A 16,315-nucleotide genomic window follows, 5' to 3' on the forward strand; every position below is an offset into this window, starting at 1 on the left:
TTAGAATGTCAAATTTCTTTATGAAATTCAATCAATTTAGAAAATCATTAAATTCAACCATTTCAGACCATCATTGAATTCAAATTTGATAAGTCACTAAATCCATACACCAGATTTCTTTACGGATAATTATTTAGTTCATCTCAAAGCAGGAAGCTCTGACAAGTGCATCAATATTGATCTCATTAAGAACCAAACCTTGTGAGAACAGTTTCTCAAAGCTTTAGTAGATGTTTCCAAGCTCAGAACCTGATTAAATTAATCAGTCGAGGAGAATTCATGATCTTAGTTTCGTATTTCAGTAGACATCGAGACTTGTTTTCATGGCACATTGCCTTGGTAGCATTTAGCTTTTTGATCCTAGTGGCGCAAGGCCTGATCAGACAAGGAGATCGTCATAGCACTTCAAATGGTAGTCGATCATTTAGTTTTGGTCGCTGGTTCCTAGTCTGGAGCAGGAAACCAGAGAAATGACATGTTGCAGTGGACATTTTGTTATTTTGTCGTCGAGGTTGGTGTGCCCTCTATGCTAGCTGCTAGAGGTTTCCCGATTTACCGTTTGAAAAAGGGAATCCTCAGTTATTACTCAAGAGTCAAGATTCACCTTATCTTCTTGGTGACTTCTCCAAGAAGCACAACCCGCCATTAGATCGATATATTGAGAAACCCGAAAAGTCATGCCGGTAACTCAATATCGATTCTCCTAAAATCTGACATTTATAAACCTTAGCTACTAATGTTTACTAGAGCACTTGAAAAGAGAAAGTATGTAAATGTCATGATATTAGTGTTACATAACTCCATTATTGGTAGCTTGGTTTGAGACCCAACATATTCTCCACAGATGGCTAGTATCTTTCCTGGTAGTATCATTGTTCTTCCAGTATATTTTATGTACTACTACCCAAAAGCACTAGCGGCCCCGACTTTTGAAAGACCACAAGCTAACTGAAAAAAAAGGACTGAAAATGGTATATTCATGGTTCAAATTTAAGTTGTTGAGATTAATGATAGATGACTCACTCCTCTAGACTAGAAAAACTTTTGGAAAAGTTTGGCGAAATTTAATTTATATTATTAAGGCTAGAAGTCCATGTTTCCTTAGCTTCCCCGGAGAACCGGGCTATCCAAAATAGCCATGCTAGATTTATATTTGTTTGTTAGGTCTACATCACTGCGAATTTGGTAACTCTTGACACAATAAGTAACGAGGCCTGTGTTTCTTGTTTGACCTTGTCTCTGTGTGGATAAGCCAGTGACGATTTCCTGTATGTTTGATCTGTGAAAAAAGATGAAAACCCCTTTCATTTATCTCTCAAACTGTGAGGTTTTAGAGTCGGTAACGCAATGCATCACTCAAGTTTTTAGCTTTTTCAATTTTTGATAGTACTATATAGGTCTATGATGTTACAAACAAGCATCCTACCTACACACCACACATTGTTTTTTTTTTCCGAAAAATATATGTTGAATTATCATTATTGTTGTTGAATCAATGTGCCAAAAACTGAAAGTTTTGTCTAAATGAATTACACCAACTTATCATCACTTACCAAACAAGAATCAACCAAAAGGGCACACCAAGAAAATAAATTTACTAATCCCATGTTGTATGAGGTTTCATTTCCACCGGAGAGATTGTCTAATGCCAGTAAAAATGAGTCCAACTGATCTACCGATCAAGGTGACAAGAAAGAAGGATATGACGCTACTCACTTTATCCACCACCACTCTTATGATTGGCATCCCGATGTCTGATAACTCCAAAAACAGACTGAAGTAGTACCTCCTGTACACACACACATCAAAACCCTTTCTCATGTTATTTAAGGTTCTTGTGATCCTGAGGCAAAAGTAAAAGAAGATAAGAGGTTTTTACCATCCTGATAAAGCCTTAAGCTCCTTTGTTCGTTTAACAGGCAATGAGAAATCACTTATTACGGAGTATCGCAACGGTGATGATGAGGCAGCTTTAGCTTTTCTCCACCAGCTATGGCTTTTTGTTTCACCACCACCATCAGGGTTGTTGATCACCTGAGTTTGAAGAATGTAGAGGTCAAACCGATCCTCATACATAGACACAACCGCTTCCATGTTCTGATGCAACCACTGGTACAAAGCTACCTACCAAAGTAGAAATGAAAATCTTTTAACCCTGAGAGATGAAAAGTAAAAGTGAAATTAAAACTTTTTTTACCTCGTTGCGTAGTTTTTGAAGTGCTCTACTAGAGAGGCTACAGATATCTAACCCTCCTCCACCGTTCATCTCATCTGAAAACTTGCTGTCTACGGAAATGAGCTCTAGGTAGATGCTGGCGACCCCATCTGCTAACGTTATCATCAAGTCTTCCAAAATAGCAACTCCATGAGTGCGAAACAAGCTCAGGTCATAGCAGGAAGCTTTCCTTAAAGATCCAAATCTATGGAAGTATAAGAACTCTGCAAACAGATCCTCCTTGCCTGATTTTCTTATTTTATCAAAGATAGCTTCCTTTTCATTTAGCATTTTGATCAGCAAAGGAGTCATCGCAGTGTCAGAATCAGTGTCTTCCACACACAGTTCCCTCTTTAGCCAAGCTGTGCACGCTCCTTGATATGCTTCACTGACAATATCATTAAAACTAACCTTCCACTCATCTGAACTGATTGTGTTAGATATCTTATTTGTCTGCAGAACACAAATACAATAGCTAATCACAAGGTATAAAGAATCACAGCAAACACTAAGGCTGGAGAAAGGAGGTAGAAGCTGACCTCTTCTTCAAGTTTCTGGAAGCAAGACAAGAGCAAGTACAACTGTGGCCTTTCAGATATCGCATACAAGCTCAGAGGAGGCTTCCCTTGGGGTGGTTTGGGTTTCAGGACTCTGCTTCCAAGTGTACTCTCACGCTTGATGGCGTCTAAAGAATCTAAAAGCTTTCCTTTCACCACATCCCACACAGACTCCAAATCACCATCAAACTCTGTGTCCCTAAAAATGAAGAGTATAGAAATGTAAATTACACAACAGTTTGCATAGATTCTTTATCATCTACTCTTACCTACCAGAAGACTCTGAAGCTCCAAGATATGGACTCTCCTCCTCCACGGTGTTCTTTTTAGAAGAGTAACCAGAGTTTCGAAGAGGGATCACTCCAGCCATATACGTGAGGAAAACACTGGTCATGAGGAGAACTTGGTCACCGATAGGGACCCAACCGGAGCCAGCAACAGCATCAAAGTCAGCGAGAGATGCCAAGCAAGTACATTTAGAACAAGAAGACTCTCCACGAGTAAGATAATCTCCAAGATTCAAGGAAGTAGAGACACAACGTTTCCGAGCTTCCCTTGATGGCTTCCTACAAAAGTAAAGGGATTGACTTTTGATCAAGAACAACAAGAACAACAACAAAGTTAGCTTAAAGCATCAACCTTTGGGTGATGTTTACAGGAGGGTTCCTGGAAAGGCAGGTCCTTTGAGTGAAGTGAGCTTTGGGCATCCCCAGGTGAATGTGAATGCAAGAAGATGAAGACACAGCCATTGGTAAAACAATAGAACTCGAGACTATAACATGTTTGAGGAGATTCTTGAGCTGAGGCCAATCTCTACATCACAAGAAGACAAAAAGAAAACAACTGAAATCAAGAATCTGATTGTAAAGCAGAGACATTAAGTTCTGAGGTTCTAATCCAATGTCAGATAACATATAGACAAGGAAGCTAATCTACATTTGAGATTGGAGAGTCAAATAGGAGCTTCAGGGAGAGAGATATAACACTTACATTAGCAGAGAGGAACCAAGAGAGAGGAGAAGGATACACGCAAGGACGAATTGAGAAAAGGAGCAGAGATGATGAAGAAGCGGATTGGGGTTGTGCGTATCTGAAAAGACTGACTCCTCTCTCTCTCTCTCTCGTCGTGACACAACGACAGAGACAAAACAAGACCAAAAGCACCATGTTTTGTTTACTACATTAATAGTATTAGTGGAGGAAAGTGAACAACATGGGGTGGTGGCGCAGTTGGCTAGCGCGTAGGTCTCATAGCTATCTGAGTAATCCTGAGGTCGAGAGTTCGAGCCTCTCTCACCCCATACTTTATTTTATTTCATTGAAACGCTGAGTTTACTTAATCTCGTCCCACATCGGATATTAGGTCTTCTTAGTTTCAATATATATAGAGCGAGTGAAGGACGAGTGCTTGTGTTCGTAGAAAGGAGAGATGGTTGGCATCTCCTCTGACAGAGACGGGATTGACCTTCGGGTCCTGAACACATCCGGTTAAGGCTCTCCACCCTCGGGTGGATCTAAACCCAATTTTTTTCGGCTTTTATTTTTATTTTATTATTGAGCCTCTTCTTTCTCAGATATGTTCTCTGTTTCTGCGAAGAGCTTGTCAACAACAAATGATCTAATTTTTCTTACTACATAATTCACCTTATTTGCTAGATTTTTGCATATTTATTGTGATATCTTTACTTCTTTTTTTTTTTGCTGTTGTAATGTGTTGTTTAAGATAAATGGTTCTGCTATGGAAGCTGAAGGGCTGAACCATTGGCCGATGTACAAAATGGAGGAACAATGATTTCTACAGCTTTTCTTTGTTTGGTACTTTTTCTACGAAAGTATGGTCATAGCCCATCTGTAAAGTATAGTTTATTCTTAGAGAACAACAAAGTTGGGTCTAAAATCAAAACAGATGAATGAGATTACATTGGAGTTTGGCAATATATCGTTAGTGCTACCAACCTGTTTATTTCAAACAAACATGGCAAAGCTGATATAGTTTACACCCATTCTCATCCTTCTTCTCTGTTTGCCATCTGATGCACATTTTTTATTCAAATTCATTCCCAAGTTTTTTGTGAATGGACTAGAGATGAAATTTGATGCGGACAGTTAAGGTCTAGACAGCAACATTGATCTCCATGTTGTCTATGAGCCTAACTGTTCCAAATCAGGCAGCAACACAAACCACTACTCCATTCTTTATCTCTTTTACTCCTTCAAGAGTTTCCAAGTGCTAACTGTACCCTTTGCCTCTTTTTACCTGAAAGATGAACATTCCTAGAGCTCATCGTAAGTCCATCTTTTTCTCTAGCTATATCTGATCCTACAATGACATAAAGGACGCACAATGAGAGAGACATCAATCTAACTACTCTAAATCTTTTTAAGATTCTCACCATTCTCTGGATAAGCCGCCATTCCTTACCTAAACACAGCAACGTCTGGTAGCAACACCTCCAAAGAAGACAGGCCTGCTCTTCCCACACAAACACACGTCTCATGCGCTAACCCACTCTCCTCCACACAGCTCACCACCTTCCCACCGCCGCCACCGCTGCCGTTTGTCTTCTTCCCTCCGCCGCCTCCACTGCCGTTTGTCTTCTTCCCATCGCCGCCGCCGCCACCGCCGTTTGTATTTTTCCCACCGCCGTCATAATTATAGAGGTTTCTTGGGTTGAATACGACAATGACATCGGAAACATAGGAGGGAAGAGCTCGAGCTTGGTGAGATCGCCGGTGAAAGGATGGACGGACCAAACCAATCGTCTTCTCTTGCGATCTCACGCCTTTTGACCATCTTCTCATCGTTTCTTTGTCTCTGATAACCTCTGGTTCTATGTATCCCATTATCGGAGAATCTTGATCGCCTTCTAAAGTGACGGATTTGATGAATTTCCGACAAGATTTGATGAAATTCCGACAGGGTATGATGTCTGTAATGTGTTTGTCGCTGTTCCCGCGCAGATTACAGAAAAAAATTCTCAAACCAAACTTAACCAAGCTAAACTTGATTTAAACCGAACCAAATCGAACTTACTCGGTCAGAACTTAACACGTCACTACTGACGTCAGCCATAACGCAACTAAAAGAGTCTAAATCTATATTGGTTCAGTACATTTAAAAAGACATCAACATGACATTTTTTTTTTTTTTTGGTAAAATGACATTATTATTGTTGTTTGTATATACAAATTTACATAAGGAAACATAACACATGTATTTTCTAACCCATCAAGACTATTAAACATGAACTATGATACATAAGAAACATAAAATGCAAATCATTAGCAAACTAACTGATTTCTAAAAGAAGAGATCTGCTCGAAGATTGGGAGTCTCTTAGATCTATAATTACTGGCTGTCATCTCTTCAAGCCCGATGGCAATAACAAAGTCATCGTCTAAGATATTTCCCAAGACATCCTCCATCTCAGCATCTAGCCGACGAGGTAACGAAGCCTCTAGCTCACCCAGAAGCTCATCCGCTCGTTGCCTTGTTCTACAATCATCTGCACCTAAAACCCTATAGGTAAATACATCGTCAAGAAGGGCTCTTGCCTCTTCAAACCTTCCTTGTTTGATAAGGCACATCGCCAGGTTGCATGATTTGTTAGCGTCTGGCTCAACCATCTGAGCTTTTCTGTACACCGCTTCTGCGGATAAGTACTTGGCTTGTTGCATATATGCCCACCCCAAGTTCCCCTGTATATTTATTCCAAGTAGACTGATCAGTCTATTGCGGTTCTATTATGCATATTTTACATAATCTCTTAATTGCCAAAAAATATATTAAAATTAACTTAAAAATGTTTATGGCTCAGCCTTGAAAACAAGAGTATTATAATTACCAGTAGTCTTGCGATTTCTTGTTGAACGGTCACTTGAAACTTTTTTCCATGGGATCTAGCGGTCTTGGTAGGTTTACCATTGAAAGCCTCTCCTTGATAGATCTGCCTTAGCTTCCTCTTCAACAGCTCAACTTGCTCCTCCATTCTCCCGCACTTCTGTTCGTTGTTAGAAAACACTCCATGTGAGTGTTATGACAACAGAACATACAGTTCCTATGTGTTGATTCATGGTCTAGTACCATATAGCAACGGCCAGTAGACTATTTACTTGCATGTTATATTAAAGTGCAAGTAGATAAACCTTGTATAGGTCGATGAGGACATTGTCTAGGGAATCTTGGGAGTTCTTGGAACAACGAGGACGAAAGGATTTGATGGCTTCGATGGCCTCTTCGGGACGGTCAAGTTGTTTCATAACGACAGCCATGTCCTTTAGAGCACTATCTACTCTGTCTCCTGTGTTTATGGCTTTCCAAAACCACACTATTGCCATCTCCGGGTTCTTCTCTATCAACTGCAACCAACAAGATTACACAGTCGTAGTTACTAGTAAACTCTTTCCATCTGAATATATACACTAATATATAATCAAGTGTGTTAGAAAAAATGCTTATCAAAAGTATGATATGATGGGCCAATATAAAAATGTTGAGAATAGTATTCTTTGGGACGTAAAGACTTTTTTGCACCATTCTAAGGAAAAGTAAACGCGAATATTATTGCGAGAATCAGGACCGTTTGGTGCAACCTGTGACTCTCGTATGCACACCTAAACATCTACTTTCTATATACCATAACATATTATTTTGGTTTTATTGCATAATCAGCTAACACACAAATAAACTTAAAATAGGATTGGAATAAGTGTGACGCATAGTTTTGATTAAATCTAACAGACTTGCTTCGTTTTGCTTAATCGATCAAGTCGAGTTATATAAGCAATGATTTTCAAAAAAAATTAAAAAAGGTTCTCGGCAGACACAAAATATTAAAAAGGATTATTTGTAATTTCTCTCTTTTGTAAGAAATTTCAGGCAAACAATAAATAAAAACACAGAAACATCTATTCCAGATTACACCAAATTAAATTTACACTAAAAATGTATATATGTACTTATACTAATTTCCATTAAAATCCAGTAAACAGTAAATAAAATTAACATAAACTATCATACATGAAAGATTGTTAAATATGATTCACATAAAAGAAGCTAAGAAGAAGAAGAATATGTACCTGAGCATGTTTGGCTTTGACATAGGGAGTATCCCCACAAGGGACTTTGTGAATCACATGAAACAGTTCATTATCTTTCACCAGATTGCTTCTTGTTGTGTTGGTATTATTATTCTTCATCTTCTTCAAAAGCTTATCTTTATCTCTTTCTATCTTTCTATCTCTCTCTCTCTCTTTGAATAATTAAGTATGCAAATGTCTTTATAGACAGGCTGTGAGAGACAACTTCTAAACTATATGTTATATATGCGTAATGTTGTAACTGTAGCAAATGAATGGGGACAACATTTCGTCTCTGTTCATAGAATCTGCCACATCACCTGGAGACTTCTTACCACGTAGGTGAACAAGCTAAACGTGTGTCATTTTACCATTGCCACTGTACATAGTTCAGAGCCGTCTCAAATTTTGTTTGGACCCTGTTCAAAAAATATTAACATTATATTTAAAATATAATAAAATAGTTTAATAAATTAATAATTTTATTTATATATGTTTAAAGTTTTTTATAAATTATAAATTCTAAATTAGTAAGTATTATATCTAAATTTTGAAATTTTAGACCATAAATTATGCATATATTGTTGAAAATTTCTAAAAATTTTATTTTTAATATTCGGACCCTGTTCGACAGCTCCAGTTGCACGTGCTGTTAGACGGCCCTGACATAGTTATGCTATTAATAGCCAAAAGATTTTTTCTTTTTCGGTGCATATATATCACCAATAACTATGTACAGTGTATACAGAAACTATCAATGTTCTTGGTTAAGTTGCCTCACGTTATTGTCCGTCTCTTCCGCTAATACTCGCTTCCTTCCAATAACTTGCAAGAAAAAGTATTTTTCTTGTTAAAGTACAAGAAAGAGTATTCATTTTTGTTTGTACAACAATATATTTTTTCTGTTAACCGTTTGCAACATTTAACACTTATATTTTTCAAAAAAAAAAAAATTTAAAACTTATATGTGAAGTTGAATTTGTGTTTCTAATAGTGCTACGCGTGTCATTTTTATAATTTATTGGATTGCCAACTTATGACATGTGTGATGTGTCAAATGAATTTTAATCAGATTTTTATACATTGTAATTCATATCAGAGTTTTACTCTATAAATTGGCCAATTTCATAACATCCAAAACACATATATAATGTCTAAATTTAGATGTGTATATTAAGTTTAGCAACAAAAAAAAATTAATGTAAATGACACGTTCCTAATGTTTTATATATAATTGTCTACATGTTTGTATATAGCTAGCTTTTTAATAACTTCACTAGCCTTTGATCCGCGCGTCCGCGCGGGTTTCATAAATTTTTTTTAATACTATAGATAAATAACATTTACTATATATTACATATATGTTTTAGAATGTCTTTATTTTTTTATGTTTTTTACATTTTAAAACAACCTCAACTTGTTTGTTAATGTTTAGCTACTGAATTTTTTTCTTAATGAGATTGTTTTTTTTCTACAACTGTGTGTGTTTAAAACTAATTATATATGATTTAAAAAAATATTATTTATTGGTATATGTTTTGATAGATTAGATTTATGTATAAATTTGTTGCAAAATTAGGTAGCTTGTTGCACCAAAAAAAGGTAGTTTGGATATGTTTAAATGTGATTATCGGACCTCATATAATCAGTCTGCCCAAGAAAATAGAAATTGTCAAGCATATCGGACCTCATATAATTTAAAGGTCCAAGCCCAATTTTTCCGAAAAAAAACAGAAGAAGCTTATCCACTTTTCTCGTTCTAGAGACTTTTCGTTGTCTTATCTCTTTGTCTTCACGGGGATACTGTGCTCAGGGATCTGATTTATGTCATGATATCTAAGTGTTTTTCTATGTTTACACTATAATTAATCAGATGACTATTGCATCCTACAATCAGTTTTGAATCAAGGTTTGATTTTTTTTTATTGAGTTTAACTTGAGTTTCTTCGTTTAGTTTCTTCTGAATATATTGTTTCTTTTGCCTTTTTTTTCTTGTAGATTGTCTAATATTTCGAATACAATGACATGAGATCAGCTGAGCAAGTCCGATCTAGATACTATCACGGAAAGAAACATCATGCATGTCTGACATCGATAACGAATCCGTTAAAACTCTTCGGTTTTTGGTTTTCTTATGCTGACTGTTTTTGAATCCTTTTAGTTTACCCGTAACTGTTTCCAGGACAGGGTCTGAATTTTAGATAGATATATATTCTTCTTACACAAAAAAGAATGTAAGAAGAAACCGAAGAGTAGATAAATAAAATACTGTTGATAACTTGTGTGATGATATTGATAGCCACTGTTTATAAATCATGTTAAATTGAGATCCTTTTTCCCTTCCTCTGGTTTGTGTAGTTTGGCATCTTATGTGGCTAAAATAGATGGTCATAATATTTTATAGAAACAATTAGTTGGAATCAATATTTTGGTTCATCTTTTATACCTCATAAACTGATATTAGACTTTTTGAATGTTTGACATGCTATTGGACGTTGTGAAAACCACGTTCCAGGAATCCAGCTGCAAATGAGGACAGCAACCTTGCCAAAATACATCAACAGAACACGGTTAGTAATTACTTATCTACTTACTAAATCATAAGATGAAACAATGTAGGATCATCTAGAATTAGTTATAAGATAGAAAGAACCCTGCCTTAATTATATAAGTTTGGTTTTAGCTTGTCAGAGTGATGCATTTCTGTTAATGTTAATGATAGTTTTATATAAAGTTAAAATTATAAAATATAGCTTCAAGTGACCAAAGATAATTGAATATATTTGTCAAAAACAAAAGACAAAGAACATTATTTAAATGAATTTTGATAATAAAAACAATTTTGGTTCCTCCAAATTAAACAAATCTTCTTAAAGCACACAAACCGGTCAGCATTCTTCCACCAACGCTTTTTTGTTTGTTCCAAACTTGCAAAGAGCACAGTTTAATTTTTTTTGTCTTTCTACGGCAAGCATAAACATTTTAAACCAAAATAATAATCATTTCCACTGAAAATATATATACAAGTTAGCATTAGGATGTAATATATAAAACAGAGTTTGAGAGAAATAACCGGAAAATGTTACCATCAGTTAAGTCTGAACCTGTCATAACAGTTTATGGGATTGTCATCTTGTATTGACGGCTGGTTGTTTGATATTGTCCACCAGCTGCAGAAATGGAAACGTTTTCAACGACTGCCCATTCTCCTATAGGTAGGCCTCGTTGAACTTGGTGTATGTGACTTCTTTTGCAAGAAGCATGGATCTTATTACCTTATAGTTAGTGAAAAATGGTTATATTAGATAATGGTTGATGAAAGTAGTGAATTGAAGTTTAGATAACATTTACAAAGAAAACATACCAATTGATCGGTTAAAACCATCTCGAATCACCTCCAAAAGATGTGTTTTGCTTTCATGAATGCAAGCATTTAATTTGAACTCGCCATGAGTTTTTGAAAGGTCTGAGTTAGTTGAGAGGAGTAAAAGTAGTAATCATAGAGATTTTTTTAGCGTAAAATGATATGGTTTTCACGCAGTAGGGATGATGTATATATAGTTTGGTTTGGAATGGGTGGTTAAATAGGATTCTAACAAAATATTTTGTAGTTGTGATTAGAAGGAATATAAAAGTGAATATACGTTTTTGAATTAATTAATTTTCTTTCCTTTAATATTTAATCATCATGATTAATAGAATATTCACTTTTAAAGATTAGCCACACGTGATATGCAAGTTCTTGAAACAGAATAATAAGATTATGTTAGCCGAGTGATAATGTATTAGTTAAGCGTAGAAATAGGTAAATTCCATTTCTGATTTATAGTGCATCAAGATATTCTAAAGATACTAACTATAATATCTATAAATACGATTATGTTTTGTCGGTTTTGCAGGAAGTTGGTTATGTATATCAGATTACGTTCGCCGGTTTCAATTTAAGTTTGGTGATTTTATTATTATGCTAAACGACAGTGTATAAGCTCAGTGGCATTCTATTGTAATTTTTGAGGAAAAATCAGGGTCAATTCTTATTTGTACTTCTGTTTTAATAGTTTAGATGTGATTATTATCTTGTCAATCACTGATTTTTCAGTGTTTAGGTTTTAGATTTCGTGTTTTTTTTAATGATTTCACTATTTCTTTAAGGTATCGTAGTTAAATCCCATAAATGTGTTACTGTAAGGGCATATAGTACATTACTATAAGTCGAGTTCATGCCGAGTGGTGCAAGTCATTTTCAGTCTTCAATATCATTTAACATAAATACTAGATTTTGACCCGCCCTTAAAAGGGCGGGTATATTTTTTGTTTTATTTTATTGTAAAATATTAATTTTCTGTCTCATATTTTTCTTTGTAATGATATTTGTATTTTTCTGTAATCATATGTGTTAAATTTTTAATTACTATTAGTAAGAGGTTTTGATAATTTGATTGAATTTGTGATGTTGGATACTCTACATGTGCTATCGTTAAAATTATATGGTTTTCATTTTTTTTATTTCATGTATAATTATAATAATGTTATAATTATACATAATAATTTGCCATGACGTTAAATACGAATTTTGTAAATTTTGATCCAGGGCCACGTGAATTGTTAAAAATCGCGACAACGTCTTAATTGGTTTAATTGGTTCAAACGCAGCGGTTGCGGTTGCGGTTGTGGGAGTTTGTGGATGCGGACGGTTGCAGTTTCTAGCGGTTTTAAGAGATTTGTACGATTGGTACTGCGGTTAAAAATTGGTGCGTTTACGGGTTACTTATGACTGGTTAACTACCAAATGTGGTAACAGTCAAATAATAAATTAACAATATTTACATTTAATATAATTATAAAAATATCAAAAATCATAAAATTATAATAAATATAAAATTTATATTTAGAAAGTTATAATTTTAATTTTTGAAAATTTATTGAAATTTTTTTTATTATAAAATTTTATAATATTAATTAAAATATAATAGATATATTTTAATATTTTCATAATCTCAATTTTAAATTTTTTATTAATTAATTTTACTTTTGTATATATATTGTTTTTAAAAAAAAAATTTTACCCTCCCGCAACCGTCCGCAACCGCAAACGTTAGCTGGAGCCAGCTTTTGAATTTATGAGATTCGTAGCGGTTTGAAGCGGTTTATAGCGATTTGAGTGATTGTTGCAAACCGCCGACAACCGCTACCAACCGCAAAAGCTGCGTTTGGATTTAAATAAATAGTGACAATTTGGATTCTGACCCGCCCTTTTTTTTGTTTATTTTTTTTTGAGAAATTTAATTTTTGTATTTGTGTTATTTTTGTAATCATATTTGTTTTTAGTATTAATTTAATTTAATATAATTTTTGGTAACTATATTAAATATGTCAAATTGCATAATTATATGTCATATGTATATCAAAAATTATTTTTAAACTTTATTTTTAAAATTTGCAACATATTATATTTTCTTAGTAGTTACCTAACATAATTAGTCAAGAAAAATATTCGTATCCAAAAAATCTGCCTCGGAATCGACCCAAAAATCAAAGTTTCATAATCTATTAGACTTGGCATATATACTTGAATGGTTCTTAAGAGATATCCGAAAACCAATATCAAATCCAACACGCACAGAAAACCGAACAAAAGTTTTGAAAAATATTTGAAAGATAATTTTTAATATATTTTGTTAATATATATATGTAAATGGGTTAATAAGGTCTTCACTAAACATTTAACAAATATTTTTAATCGAATAACCTATTTAAAACCCGTTAAACTAAAACCCGTAGAATATATTTTTATAAATAATACTTCCATAATAATATCAACTGATCATGTTCCTAATTTAATAGAATAGATGGATTAAATAATTTAATTTTCTTATAAAAAAACTATCTAGAAAAATAAAATTTTTAAATAAATAGTGACAATTTGGATTTTGGTTAGATATGGAAGTTTGTTGATTTTAAATTTTGGGGTCACAGGAGTACATATATTTCAGGATAATGAGTTAGATATAGGAGTTGTATATATATTTCACGAAATTTGTTGTCATTTATAAAATTTGTTGCCTTTATAATAGGAGTTTAATTGGTTGTGTAAGGTGGTTACGTAAAATTCTTAATTGAGTTTAGTAGAATAGATTTTTTAATTGAAAAATAGAAGTTTTATATGTTTGTAGTCCTTAAAAATAGGACATTAGTGGTTATGGAACTGCTTTGTTATTGTTGTTTACGTTTTATTTAAAAAGTGGCAATCAAATTTTCCTGAAAAGTAGGATTTTAGAATTGCTAGAACTGCCGTGAAAATTTAATAGTATTGATAAAGTGATATAAGCAGTTTTATGTAGATGATGTATATTTTTTTTAATTGGACTCAACTATTATCAATGGGGCATGTTTCTGTTTTAATAGTATTGATTCCCAAAATAATAAATTAAAAAGTTTCCATGATTCATCGTCATATGGACCTTTGAAACACTTTAAAGGATAAATGATTAAAAATCTAAGTGGTTACCACATCGGTAATATGTTATAATAAAATGAGAAGGGTAAATAATCACATCATCATCATCGGATCCCCATCATCACTCTCAGAAGTTTATGTAGAAGTTCAATGAACGTGGACAGTATGGGATTCAGTATACACTAGTTAACAATAGTTGCCGCTAAGCCGCTTACACCAAACGAACCGCTGATCATACTGATATGACATGGGACCACAAACACTCAGCACATCACTCTTTTGGGTTTTGTGAAATATCATAGTAACAATAATAACAATAAGGGAATATTTACCCAAACAAATCTTTTTAACCTAGAAAAAATGCAAACATACCATCTAAGTAACTAATAACAGTATATATATGTAGCACCCTGTGTTTGGCTCAATGATGCTTTTGCATATTTCTAATCAATGGAATATAAACATGCAAAACACTGACAGGTAAGTTCTTATTGTTAATTACATTTAGTCGTCCCCTAATAATACTCGGCATTGAATATTATATATATGGATCCGAGAGTAGGGGAGAAATCACATGAATCTGGACTGTTTCTCAGCATGATTCAAGAATGATTTGGTTGCTTAGGTCTATTCAATTTCTGCATACTTAGCTATTAATTAATATTATCTTTATCTTTGTTTTAAGAAACTTTGGCCCATTCCTTACAATTAGAGTGTGGATGCTCGCATTTTAATACTTACAAACTTGTTTGATTCCTTGGAAATTTTTTATTCTTATTTAACCTTCTAGTTGAATTCCACCCAGCAAACTTATAACAGAATTAACTAATCTGCAATACTATGTCTTATCTAGAATCGTCTTTTTTTTTACGTTTAGTAGGGTAATTGTTTTTTCCTTTTTGTTAACAGACTTTATGTCCATAACTTTTTCACATGCCCGAAAACATCATTTAGATATTTTAACTTAAATAATATGTTTTAATTTCACAAGTGATTTGAACTTATAATACCTTCAACGCTAAGATCTGATGGAGCATCTCAGATTTTTTTAAAAAGGTAAAATGCATGAGATCGAAGAGAAGCGGAATCTCATTTGAGAATTCTTGAAACACTTTAACTTATTAGTGCCATTTGTCAATATTTAATTGATGTCACATTAAAAAGGAAAAATCTAATTATCAAATAAAAACATATTAAAATAAGAATATTTTGGACTGAAACTCAATTTGAGTATGGCACTGATCAAGTTGCTCTTGGAACACATTTTATACTATTGCTATTTGGTAGGATTAAGTTTACTAATATAATATATAATACTAAAATAAAATCTCTTGGAGAATTTTGCCTTTAGTTTTATTAGATACTAGATTTTAACCCGCGCTTTCAAAGCGCGGGATCGTTTCTTTTTAAAATTTCATTTTAAATTAATAAATATTTTTTGAATCTATATTTTAATAATTTTTTTTATTTGTTTATAGTCAATTTTTATAATATTGTCTTCTTTATTTTTTTAATTATTATTAAAATAAAAAAATTTGTCCTATATTATCCTACGTAGATCATGTTGGTTTGTTCGAAGGTGTAGGTTTGAATAGGAAATCAGTGTTGCCTATTTATAATATTGATCGGATTCAAAGCGATGTGTTAGGTTTTAGGATAAACTTGGGAAGAAAGTTGGGGGATCTCCTCTTTGAAATCAAATCTCTCTATATTATTTTAAGATTAGTTTTTGGAAAATTCAGTTACCATGTCAAAGAGTTAAAATATTTTTCTGCGTGTTCCTCAAGTTAGGGGATCTTCTTTTTATTTGATTTGATTCTGTAAATCTTTGAGTACGAAACGGGATTTAAAACGATTTAATGGACTTAAAAAACGAAAATATAACTAGCAAATTGGTTGGGCTTTTCATTTTCGAAAAACATTTAAAACAATTGAAAAAAACAATTGAAAAAGAGAATGGAATGTTTTGTAATTAATAGAAAAATTTTTGGGGCAGATTCATAAGAA

At 33.6% G+C, this 16,315-nt stretch overlaps 2 protein-coding genes, 1 long non-coding RNA gene, 2 other non-coding genes and 1 pseudogene across 5 annotated transcripts; 3 read left to right on the forward strand and 3 right to left on the reverse strand.

The window, feature by feature from the left end:
* Positions 1–1,443: 1,443 nt before the first annotated feature.
* On the reverse strand, positions 1,444–3,834 carry LOC103854560. The gene is made up of 7 exons (XM_009131498.3): positions 3,763–3,834; positions 3,412–3,585; positions 3,042–3,338; positions 2,755–2,971; positions 2,198–2,668; positions 1,880–2,124; positions 1,444–1,789 (listed from the first exon to the last, which is right to left on the reverse strand). Exons 2-7 carry the CDS (start codon positions 3,519–3,521, stop codon positions 1,621–1,623), a joined length of 1,509 nt encoding a protein of 502 aa, XP_009129746.1. The 5' UTR covers positions 3,522–3,585; positions 3,763–3,834; the 3' UTR covers positions 1,444–1,620.
* Positions 2,755–5,676, reverse strand: LOC103854561 (annotated as a pseudogene).
* TRNAM-CAU lies at positions 3,988–4,073 on the forward strand. The gene is given in 2 exon segments: positions 3,988–4,025; positions 4,038–4,073. It is a non-coding gene; the product is annotated as a tRNA-Met (tRNA).
* On the forward strand, positions 4,183–4,303 carry LOC117132292. The gene has a single exon (XR_004455850.1). It is a non-coding gene; the product is annotated as a U6atac minor spliceosomal RNA (small nuclear RNA).
* Positions 5,677–5,918: 242 nt separating the features above from the next.
* Positions 5,919–8,105, reverse strand: LOC103854562 (protein SULFUR DEFICIENCY-INDUCED 1). The gene is made up of 4 exons (XM_009131501.3): positions 7,852–8,105; positions 6,919–7,131; positions 6,618–6,773; positions 5,919–6,471 (listed from the first exon to the last, which is right to left on the reverse strand). Exons 1-4 carry the CDS (start codon positions 7,969–7,971, stop codon positions 6,055–6,057), a joined length of 906 nt encoding a protein of 301 aa, XP_009129749.1. The 5' UTR covers positions 7,972–8,105; the 3' UTR covers positions 5,919–6,054.
* A 234-nt stretch (positions 8,106–8,339) lies between these two features.
* Positions 8,340–11,935, forward strand: LOC103854564. The gene is made up of 4 exons (XR_630562.3): positions 8,340–9,760; positions 9,850–10,421; positions 11,022–11,066; positions 11,751–11,935. It is a non-coding gene; the product is annotated as an uncharacterized LOC103854564 (long non-coding RNA).
* Positions 11,936–16,315: the final 4,380 nt, after the last annotated feature.

Source organism: Brassica rapa, chromosome A02 (genome assembly GCF_000309985.2).
Source record: "Brassica rapa cultivar Chiifu-401-42 chromosome A02, CAAS_Brap_v3.01, whole genome shotgun sequence".
NCBI classification, from domain to species: Eukaryota; Viridiplantae; Streptophyta; class Magnoliopsida; order Brassicales; family Brassicaceae; genus Brassica; species Brassica rapa.

What these genes read in the sequence shown, in the direction of transcription:
- LOC103854562 (XM_009131501.3), bottom strand. Translation starts at nt 7,971, where the DNA reads ATGAAGAATAATAATACCAACACAACAAGAAGCAATCTGGTGAAAGAT. An exon ending in TCAAAGCCAAACATGCTCAG is followed by an intron (nt 7,132 to 7,851) that starts GTACATATTCTT and finishes TGTTGGTTGCAG; the next exon opens with TTGATAGAGAAGAACCCGGA. An exon ending in AAGAAATCGCAAGACTACTG is followed by an intron (nt 6,472 to 6,617) that starts GTAATTATAATA and finishes ATAAATATACAG; the next exon opens with GGGAACTTGGGGTGGGCATA.
- LOC103854560 (XM_009131498.3), bottom strand. Translation starts at nt 3,521, where the DNA reads ATGGCTGTGTCTTCATCTTCTTGCATTCACATTCACCTGGGGATGCCC. An exon ending in TCCAGAAACTTGAAGAAGAG is followed by an intron (nt 2,669 to 2,754) that starts GTCAGCTTCTAC and finishes TGTGTTCTGCAG; the next exon opens with ACAAATAAGATATCTAACAC. An exon ending in CTTAAGGCTTTATCAGGATG is followed by an intron (nt 1,790 to 1,879) that starts GTAAAAACCTCT and finishes GTGTGTGTACAG; the next exon opens with GAGGTACTACTTCAGTCTGT.